The 11414-nt window shown below is 43.1% G+C and overlaps 1 protein-coding gene across 4 annotated transcripts in view; it reads left to right on the forward strand.

Annotated features, from left to right (window-relative positions):
• PSD3 (pleckstrin and Sec7 domain containing 3) overlaps positions 1–11414 on the forward strand; it is a 114465-nt gene that overhangs the window by 71673 nt on the left and 31378 nt on the right. For 3 of the 4 annotated variants that reach the window (XM_075020994.1, XM_075020997.1, XM_075020995.1), the window contains one exon: positions 3675–3718. In XM_075020994.1, the coding sequence (XP_074877095.1) occupies positions 3675–3718 (44 nt within the window). Of the gene's footprint in view, positions 1–3674; positions 3719–5581; positions 5630–11414 lie in introns of all 4 variants that reach the window. The other variant, XM_075020993.1, reaches the window with a different exon arrangement.

Here is an 11414-nt window from a genome sequence, read left to right on the forward strand (position 1 = left end):
GAACAAATACAAACAAATCCCACAAACACATAACAGATCCCATTGTCTTTTTTATGCTGCCGTCTGCTAAGGGTCAAATTGGAGTTGTAGGAAACAGCATTGGAGTTGAAACAAGGAAGGTGTCTAGGATGTTGCATGCTATTCTGTTTTATGCAGCAGTTAATTTCTTTTATTCTTCCTTCAAAACTGCATTTGTTTCTCCAGGGAGCTTAGAGCAGTGCTGGGTCTCAGGTGTGGTGGGCCCAGAGATCAGCAATTCTCAGAAGGGGGAAAGCTGTGAGGAGTAGGTTTTTGCTGTCTGGGTAATAGAGCTTACGAGTTGAAGCAGTGAAGTCAGACATTGCCAAGTAGTCAGTAGCTGGGGGTTTGGATGCTGCCTACAGTAGCCTTGGGTGCCAAAAGAGAGAGAAAGTCTCTCCCCTTTCCAAGTGGTATCGGTCCAGCTTGGAAGATAAGACCTGTGCAGTATTCGTTCTGGCATTCCCTGCTGTGGTCCAGCCTCCATCTTTCTGGCTTAGATAGCAAATTTGCCAAGCACTTCCCAGGCTAGCAGGTGAGAAGCTGTAGTTGTTGTCAAATTGTAAGAGTGCTTTAAATCAGAGCTCCCCCCCCCCCCCCCCCGAGAGAAAACGTGAGTTAATAAAACCTGTCCTTGCAACTAGTTAAATATGGTGAAAGTCATGTCCCCGCCATAATCTCTGATCAGCTTTGTTGCAATTTAGTGAACCATTTAACTGCTTGTCTCCAAGTTTGTTTGATTTAATCATGCTCTGGAGAAATGTGTGCTGAAAAGAGCTGCTGTTTGAATCAGGGCCTTGGGAAACAACCATGAAATAAATGATACAGCAGCAGCAGCTGTACACTGTACAGGGCTGTACACGTCTGCGACTGGCTGCAAAACATGGGAGGAGGAAATTTTTCTTCTCCAGATCATGTGAAAGCCTGGTAGACATCAGGAAAATGTTAAAGCATAAATTGCCTTGGAGAAGGAACGTAAAGCAGCTCTAAAAGGCTGGTGAGTCTGGCGGCGAGGGCGCAGCCTGGCAGCAGTCTCTGCCAAAGAGGTGGGTTGGAGGTCAGGCACGAGAACTCATGTACCTCCATTCTTTGGGAGGTCTACTCACTGAGGCCTCACTGAACATGCCCTGTACACAGCTGCCGGGGCTGTGGATACTCTCTAGGGTTTTCTTTCATTTTTGTAAATAGCAGAGACTTTCTGAGAGGCTATATTTGATGCTCTATGGGGGACACTGTGTCCTTCGTCAGATGTATGCCATGTGACTGGGTTGGTGTCTGTTATGGTGTCTGTTACTCCCTAAAGAAGGAAGATGGAGTCTGGCTCATTAGTAAAGGTCGGGAGGAACACATGTCATTTTCCACAAGGCAAAAGCCTGGGGCATTTGTTGTTCCAGCACCAATCTGGAGTGCTGCTTTTGTGTGTCCTCCTCTTTGGCTGTGGTGATCCCTAGAGACTTCCTTATCAGCAAAATCCCATAAAAAGCAGTACTGCCCAGGGCAGGTGTTAATTTTCAGAGGTCGTGACCCAGTCTTAGAGGCATTTGAGCCAGAGAGCAGCAAAAGGCGTTTCTGATACCCTAGGCCATGTTTTTGCAACGTTTCAAAAGCTCATCCAGCCAGCTGGGGAAAAAAAAGCTGTTTCTGAGAAAAATGGGGAGGCAACTGGGGAAAAAACACAGCTTCTTTGCCTTATATTTGGAAGTACCTTTCTGGCTCAAAATGTAAGACAATATTTTAACGATAGCAAGAAAAGGACAAGTCAAAGAATAAGAGGGGGGCTTTGGCCAAATCATTAGAAACATAGTGGCTTCTAATACAAAATATTGGGTGACCCCAAGGAATCAGTGTCAGCATCAGCTTGTGCAGAAAAAATGGAGGTGCATCTAATTCTGCTGGACTGCTGGCTGCATGGTAGGAGAAATGTTAGCTCTTTCTTTTGCTTTCTTCCTGCATGGTGGTCTTAAAATCTCTTCATAGCTCTCACCTGAAAATTAAGCAAAGTGCCTACAAACTGCCAGCAATGCTCTTTCCTTCACCTTTCGCCATTTGCCTTTGGATCAGAGCTCCTTCAATAAGTTTGGGAAAGATAGGATATATGGAAATACACAGTGAAAACTCCAGAGTTGGAAATATTTCATCATATTGCTGTGAGTAGCACAGTAAACGCCTGTTAGCAGTGGGGACCTCTCTCTGCTAGATTAGTATAAGTAGGACGTGGGACAATTTTCTCCTGGAGGTTGTATCTGTTATGTTGCTCTGAGAAACCTGCTTTTATGGTACACTGTGACTAAAAGTTGCTGCATGTATAGCATCAGTGTGAGGCGAGTTGTACCAGTATGTTTGACCTGCTTGTGTATGGTTCAGCTGAGCCAGATTTTCACAGAGCTGAATATTAAGGATCTTCAAATAGACCATGCAAGATTCAGAAAGGAGCCAGTGGATCACAGGATGAGCAGTGGGATATGCTCGTGTGATTCTCATTGCAAGTTCATCTGTGGCATATTCACAAGACTAGTTTCAACTCTAGTTTTCCAAATTATTTTTGTTTTGGGTCAGAGTTAAAGCTATTTAAATGCTAATGTTTCTGTTAGGTTTGTCATAGCTATTATAGTATGTGATTTTCAGGCTTGTTCATACTTGGATGTGCTACTTTTTGGTACTCATGTGCATCAACAGTTCTACACGTTAACATATTTTGAGGCTGTGTAGGAGTTATGTGCCAGAGGGAGTAAATCTAGCTATGTATATAAGGTAAATTACAAATGTGGATTATAAGTGCGAGAAGCAGGGACATTCCATACCAAAATACTTCACTTGAGTCAAGTGGCCTATTTGAAGAACTCCATTAGCTTGTAGTAATAGCAGGCATTTATCCATTGTATGCATCAGCTACTGGAGCGCTGAAATCAGACACAGTTACCCAAGTGATGCACCTAAAGAGTTCCATCCCAACTGTCTAATATCTACTCGGGGTTAAGTCAACCTCCAGACCCTTTTCTTTGCAGGCTGGTATCAACAACAGAATTGTGACCTTTGGTGTCAAACCTGGCATCTTTCCTATGAATTGAAAGAGTAACGATGTTAGCAGCAGGCAGCAGTCCAAGACGTTGATCTTCAAGCATGAAAGCTACGAAAGCTGCCTATCATTTATTTTCTGTTTTGCACTTAGAAACGGAACATGTTTATGTTTGGGTGTGTGACTGGAAAGCATTCAGGTGTCTGTGAGGCTCAGGGGCTTTGGACAGCTGTTCTGGCATAGTTTTACGGGTAAAGCCCGTATGGTACAATCTTGGCCCCATTAAAGTCAGTGACAAAAAAATCTCACTGACTATCAGGAATTAAATTGGACCTTGAATTTCAAGGCTGTAGTCTCATGGTTTCTGCAAAATTATCAGGGTTATTTTTAAAAATCCCAAACTATAAAACCCAAAAACCTGCTTGAGAAAATGACTGTAATCTGAAGCCCTGCATTCTGATATTTTTTCCTTAGATGAGATTTCTGCTCAAGACTTTTGTGTTACCATGAGCAGATACAGTACTTCCTTGATCAGAGACAGCTCGCTTGCTGATATTAGTTAGGTAATTTTCCTCATCATATTAATGTATGTGTAGCAGGGGTCAAACAATAATCCCATCTCATTTCTCTCCCTTTGCAGGCTCTCTACAATTCAATCAAGAATGAGAAGCTGGAATGGGCTGTGTAAGTATACTGCACAGAAATTAAGAGTTTAAAAATAGTACCTGTGTAGTAATCTGTTTATACGTCCTGTGTCACCATCTGAGTGGGCTCCAAAGCCTGCAGAAGGTAGCCAGTGTATGTAATGAGTTTGCTTTTTTATGAATGAACAACCTGGCAATACAGCCTCATCTGTTTCTCCAGCAAGGGGAGTTGTTAATGATGGGAGCCAACTGCATTTGTAAGGAAAGAGGACATTTCGTTTAGTAGGAAACTTCAGCCTGAAAAGAGAGAAATTAAATCCTCTGATGTTATATGACTGCATAAATAAAACAGAAGTTGACTTCTTCCTTTATCTTTCAGTACATTGTGTCAGAACCACTGAATAGAAACACACGTCTTGGATTGAGTTTCCTGCTGTTGGTTTATTGTCTTGGTTTGTCTCCTGATTAACTATGGATAACTTGACAACAACCTAATATGAAAGATGATAAATTGGACAAAGTCTGATATCCCCCCATCCTTAGCTGCTTTCGACAGGCTAACACTTGTTAACTACAGAGATACTGCAGACAAGAAAAAGCTTCAATTTCTGATCTTGTTAAATTGATATTTCTCTATGCTCTAGGTGTGCTCTAGGTATGCCAGCAAAAAGTAGAAGGGTCTGCTTTAGATTTTGCCACTTGCACAACAGTGGGGTTTGGTGTAAAATAAAAGAATTATGTCTTTTATCTATTTTGGCTGTACAAGATGTTTACCTGCTTGGATTTACATATCTGAAACCTCACCTTCTTGAGAACAATGTATGTCTGGGATGCATGCTCCTGTAACTTTTGTGCTAGAAGTCCTAACAACTGCATAGATCTTGCAGGTCCATTGGCTTCTGATCTTCCTTGGTTTAAGTTCATCATCTGCAAATGAATTTCTTGTCAGGGTCTGCAACCTCCCTTACAAGGGCTGCTGGTCCCAACTGGGATTGCAGCCCCTGTTCAGACGTGTGTTAGATAATGTCAGAGTAGTGAGGAAGGTATGCTGCTAAGGGGAATCACCAAGAAGTGCCATCTCTGATGAGCTTCATAAAAAGCGCAGTGGGAGATGTTTTCCCAGACTGTAGTTTGGACCTGGAATCTTACTTGTCACAACACCTGAGCTGTTTGGAAGATACTCTCTCACAGGTACTTTAGACCCAGCAGAGTCCTTTATGTGACTTTCTCGATGTCAGAATTTTCTTCTAGCTCTTGCCAAGAGACCATACTGTATCTAATATGCTTGGGCAGCCTCCAGGTGGGAACTGGCTTATGCCTGGCTCTGCTCCCATAAGCTTCAGTCGAGGTGATTTATGCGATAGCTTGCTCCTGTATAGGTAGTAACTGCTTTGGCATTTACATAGTCCAGTCCATGTCTCTTGCTAATTAATTATTTGGGGAAGAATTACAAGCAGGCTGGAGGAGGGAGAAATCAGAATCCTTCTTAAATAAGGCTTTGGGATGTGGGTGTAAAGCCACCTTCTCCGAGCAGAATGCTCACAGGTGCCAATTGTCCATTCCAATCTGAAACTCAGACAGGTAGCTGGGACTGATGTGGCAATTACTTTCCATGCTGAGAAACAAAGCTCATTCTGGGCATAGTCAAAGAGGTTGTGCCTTTACCTTTAGGGCTGACAGTGCTGGCTGGAAGACGGAGTGTGAACATGTCTCTCCTCACTTTCACAGAGATGTATGATTGGTGTAATCACCCCAAGGAGCCTCGGGACTGCCTGAGCTGGAGGGAGGAGACACATCACTCTGTTGCTCTGCTGTTGTGATCTGCAGAGAAGGATGGATAGGAAGGGAACGTGGTCAGTTTTGCTGTGATGGGACTGACAAAGATCCTCTCTCCTTTCTAAAGAGCGTGTCTTTGCTTCCCTGATGCATTTGGCAGGGGAAGAAGTGGGAGGTAAGGCAAAGGTGGAAATAGGGCTGCAAAACCCAGCATAAGCTCCCTCACGATGCTGGCATGTTGAAGGAATGCCTTTCCTCGAGCCATAATCCCTTTGAGGATCTAAGACTCTCTCTTATGAGCTAAGCAACAGTTTAAGAGCTGCTCTGGCAGTACATTATTTGGTGGATTAATGACTGGCAGGCAGTAAGTCCATAGGCAGGGGAGGGTAACAGCGATGCATAAGATGGGGGAAGACTGCTAGATGATTCTTATCTTACTAGTTCTGCGCTAGGTGTGTCATCATCCTAAATGGTTTGCTGTCCATTTCCAATAGAATTATAGTCTGATCCAAAGCCCACAGAATGAAGAGGCTACTATTCACTCCAATTTTGTAGTCAAGAGAAGTGGTACCTTAATCAGCAGATGTGCTCCAGAGACTTTTGGTAGGAGTACTCATTTATCCTTTATGAACAGGGAAGCATGAGTACGGCTCTGGAAGGGAGAATTGCATTACAGTTCTTTTTCTGCTTTAGTTCCAGGTTCAAGTTCTTCAAAAGGTTAAAAGTGAATCACATACTATGATCTGTAAAATAAACAGATCTGGCATGGAATTTACCCTGAACTGGTGAATGTGGGATCCTGAATGCGCACTCCTACTCCACGCTGCATCCCCCCCCCCCCCAATTTTTTTGTTACTTTTCATAATAGAACTGCCAGAAAACATTCTGCTGTTTACTTGGCTTGCCATTTACTGTGCTTGCCATTTCCACTTGCCTGTCTTTGTGTTCAGTGTCCTGGGAGAAAAGAGAAAAGCAGTACGGGAAACCTAACAATCAGAAATAAGATTATTCTGTCTTTTGTCCCATTCCATATTTCCTCTCTACTCCTTACAGTTCTAGATCTCTCCTGTCTCTTGGACTGTGGATCTTTTCTTTGAACAGCAAGCAAAGCACTAAGTAGTGATTGGACCTCACTGAAGTCATTGGCAGAAGTTGCTACTGACTGCAGTGAAGCCATGTACTGTTTCATCCAGTTAGTCCGATGCATTCCGTTTTCAGTGTGCTGAGGTCACTGGAACCACCCCAGGAGTACATGTAGCCCTGATAATTGTGTCATTATTTCTCATACTGCTTAAATTTTCCTGAGGGATTTGATATTTCGTGAGATTTTTTTCATACTTGAATGGTAAACTTGTTCTTTAATGCTGGCATCACCTGTGAGATGAAATGAATTCAAGATACTGTGAACATGAGCGGTGAGATTTGTTTAGTCAGGAAAGGGAGCACTGAGGAGAGGGACTCGAGTGTGGTTTTTTCAGTGTGTAAAGGCTGTCGCAGAGGAGAAGGGTGTGAATTATTCTTCACACCCATTGTGGATGGGCTTAAATTTGAAACAAGGGAAGTTTGGGTTCAACATTAAAAAAAGCTTTCTAGCAGTAAGCCTTTTAAACCAGGGCATAGGTTTGCCTGGACAAGCTATGAAAGTGCTTTCACTAGAGGTTTTTGTGAACTGGTTATTCTGTCCAGAATGGGTTAGGAAGAGTGGATCCAGCATTAGAGGTAAAGAGATGGATTAGCTGGCCTCTTAACATCCCTCCAGTCCCAGATTTTGTAGAAGTTTCTCATCCTTTGGCTTTTGCACTGATCATCGTGAGCTTTAAACTGAAAAAAAAATCAATTTGATTTCAAAGGCACCAGAGCTAAATGTGTTTTATTTGCATGATGTCTACATGGAAATGTGGTGGTGAACGTTATTGTTCTCCATTGTTTGTAATATTATATTTGCTTCCTATTGAAGGTGATAGAGATAATAAAATAATCATCTTAAAATAGAACGGTGATCTAGAATTAACACACGAAACCCCAAACCCCTGCCTACAAAATTGCAAAAACCGAACAGCTGCATTTGAGCCAGTCGTATCCTGAAAGCTTTCTCTCAGCAGGACAGTGTAGTTTGCAGGAGGATCATTTGTTTTTTGACTAGCTGATGATAAAATATTCTTTCCAAAGAAGTTTAGACATGGATGTAGTATATTCTTTTTTGTTTTTCTGGACTGCACTGAAAAATCATCTCTTTCCAGCAAAACTAAAATAGGTCTTTGAGGCAGTGGTGGTGGGAAAGGGTCGCTGCCAATTCCTTTCTGTGTTTCGTGCAGCAAACTGCGACACTGAGGCTGGGATGGTTATATAGATGTCTGTGCTGAAGCTCACCTTTTTCTGGGTCAAACCGAGAAATCTCTCCCTATTATAATTAACTCTTCATATCCCAAGTTCTAAGATATTTCGTGTTTGCAACTTCATGATTGGTTTTAGAGAGGGGTGAGGTGGTAATCGCCAGGCTCTCCTTTCTCCTCTCCTCCCTTTGGGAAAGATTTCTCTCCACTGGTTTCTCAGGTCAATTTCCTAATACAGATGCTACCAGTTCCACAGATTCATGTAATTATATGGTACAAATCTGAATATTTTTTTTAAAATGCCAATTTTTTAAATGGATAAACTCAGCCTTTTGCCATGTCATGTAAGTTTTCTATTTGAACAAATGCAGAGACAAAGCAGACTTTTAAAAATGAAGGGCTTGACCCTGTCTTTCCAGCTTAGTGAGTTCGAAGTTTTCCAAGGCAGAACCTCAAATCAGACCATAAAGCATACAGAAATGTTCTTGTTACTGAGAGAATTGAATGGTGGTTTTCTTCCAGAAGACAAAAATGGGACTTTCTTGGATAGGGTCTTTTTGGGGAGAGGCAAAAATGTATTTCTTGACCAAAATGGCAACATCTGCATGTTCTTTAAATCTGTGTGCTTAAGAATAAGAGGCAAACTCTTTCTGGTTGTCAGTGATCACGCACTTGGGAAGGAGAACATTGCTGTTTCAATGCTGTGTGTTCAAGTGATAGAGTGAGCAGATCCTGGCTTCGGCGTGCTGGTGTCATGGGCAGCCAGTACCCTGGTTACTGCTTTAGCTGCAGGTCCTTTTCCAAAGAGACAAGCTAAGGGAGGTGGAATTGAAGCTCCTTGTTTTGGGAAACCTTGCAAATATCATGTGCCGTAAGCAGAGTCTTGGAGAAACTCTACAGGTGATAGGCTTTTCCTGTCACCAGTACACTGCAGAGCAGAGATACTAGTAAGTCCCACATTCTGTGGATGGAAAGTGGGACCTACAAGAGGGTTCACAGCCATCAGCCCCTTTCAGTCATCAGAGAGGGGTCACCAGAGGAATTGCTTCCAGACCCAGCACCAGGAATGATGTCCCTCTGCTGATCAAAGACAGAAAATCTCTTAAGACTTCTGCAAAGCTAAGTGGACCCTCATGACGATGTTTTGCTCCTGAAAGTTGTGTTGGCACCAATGTGGGTTTTTTTCCCCAAGGGAACAAGAATTGTGCTATTTCCTGTACCAAATGGAAAGGAGAGGCACTGAGCCTGCCCCTGACAAGGATCTAAGCTCTGCCTGTGTGACCATAGATCCATACCTGCACAGAGACACCACCTGCTGACTCTTACCCCTACATCACTGGAGGCCCTTCACGCTCTAGATGTGACAGGACTTGAATCATCTGTGAGGGCCATCTGAGGATGAAGAAGTAGTTGCATCCCCCACAGGCTAGAGTTTCAAACAAAGATCGGTTTTCAAGTGTACGCATCCAGAGGCCAGCTGAATTTTCTGCAGCTCTTCCTTCTTGCAACTGTACCCCAAAGGCTGGTGAGGAGTAAGATCATATTGTTACATCCTTGATAAAGCCCATCCAGGACCTATCTATTCAGCCAACTTTGGAGGTACATAAGCAAAGGCTAATACCTAAACTGTTTTGCTACTTTGAAACTCCTCCTAATCGTCCTACTTTCTTCTTATGCTTGACCACTAAAGCAACGTGAAGTATTTGAAGAAGTGAGTCCCAGATCCCCTGGTTTTATTTCTACTGGTATTTCATATTCAAGATCAGAGGGAGATAGAGGCTCCTTTTAGTTCTATTTTCTCAGCTGTTCATCCATTTCTGGTTCTCTGTAATGAGTCCCCCTTGCTTCTCTGATTCCCTTCATTGCATCTTACAGACTGGCTTGTGCATCTTGACCTCGTGCGTATTGTCACAGCCCTCAGCTGTCACAAGTGCCTGAGGCTTCTGAGTCTTGAGGTTGTCCCATTTTCAATGACAGATTAAAGGTCCATTTAAAGGTTTGTTCAATGCTACCAGCAGTCATGACAGCAGATGCCATTTTGTCCTTGTGTGCCCTGTCAGCATTTGTCTTTTGAAGAATTCCTGTTTGATCGGTGCCCCAGGGATGCTGCGTTTGAGAGCACTGGCCCCAGCACTAGTAGTGCCCAGGATCCCCAGGATTACTTGTCACAAAACCTGTGGCTGCTTGGATAATGGCACTGGTACATTCCCACAGGACAGTTGATCAGTATAAGATAATTCGCTCTCATAGCTCCAAAGGAGGTAGCTTATTCCAAAAAAATGCTAAGCCATTTACTGCAGTAGGTCTCTGCTGACAAGGAGAAATCCGCTGTATCCTTGGCTGAGATCCCAGAATTCACAAGGCACTTCTATGTGACAAATCAGCCTCAGTGCTTGTGCCCTATGAGAGATTTTAGTCTGGATTAGGTACCAGTCTTGTGTTGAGAATTTGCTCTTGGAATGGACACATATCTAAGAAACACATGTCATACAATGGTCCAGACTTGCCAGCAGCTAGTCAGTGCATTAGACGCAGGAATGGTGGTGACAATCAAAATTGTTAGAAATTCCTACACTTTTTTCAATTGGGAGAGGGCTTCAACCAAAGCATGCATGAAGAAATCCTTATTGCTTTGACCAGCAAAAAGTTTTTTGCACATCTCTCCGTTATGGAGTGGGAAAACACATATCAATAGGCTGAAAAGTGCAAGTACTGCTCTCCCTTGCAGGAATCAGGTCTTCAGGTAAAAGTTTTGTTCCTCTTAATCAGGACACCTTGCAAGAGACCGTGAATCATAGAATCATTTAGGTTGGAAAAGACCTTCAAGATCATTGAGTCCAACCGTCAGCCATGCCCGCTAAACCATGTTCTGAAGTGCCTTGTCTATGTGCTTTTTGAATACCTCCAGGGATGGTGACTCAACCACTTCCCTGGGCAGCCTGTTCCAATGTCTGACAACCCTTTCAGTAAAGAAATTTTTTCTAATATCCCATCTAAACCTCCCTTGCCGCAACTTGAGGCCATTTCCTTTCGTCCTAAGGTATGGTGAAGGTATGGTGCACCGCCTTGGCTATATCTCTCCAACTAAATCAAATGTCTGGCACCTTTGTGTGACTCTCAGGCCTAATACCAATGTGTAGCATCTGTATCCATACTGTTCAAAAGTCTTAACCTCCAAAAGAAGATGGTTGCCTCTATACTGCCTGTTCAGGTGTACAAACTTGATTGTGCTGATTCCTAAATGGTGTCTGGAATTTTTTTTGGGGGTGTGCTGGGCTAAGACCACCAAGCACGAAGTAATATGAGGTGATCAAAGTCAAATGCCTGGGAACATTCCCTGGCACTGCTGAGTTTGCTAATACAGCCTCCCTGTCTCTGGATTTGGTTTCCTTGTTGTCAAACCACTCTATTATCCTTGTATCTCCTCAGACTAAGTTATTCCCCAGAAGACCATTTCAGCAGAGATCAGGATAACACGGACTGTCATTCTGGCCTCCAGTTCTTGGAGGACATTTCTTTGGATGGTCATTCCCATAATCAGACATGGTTGCAGCGTGCCTCAAAAGGAGCTTTTGGACTGACATATGCCTTGCTAGTCCTCATCTGATACAAGCCTTTGAACGTATG

The sequence above is a fragment of the Buteo buteo genome, chromosome Z (assembly GCF_964188355.1).
Source record: "Buteo buteo chromosome Z, bButBut1.hap1.1, whole genome shotgun sequence".
NCBI classification, from domain to species: Eukaryota; Metazoa; Chordata; class Aves; order Accipitriformes; family Accipitridae; genus Buteo; species Buteo buteo.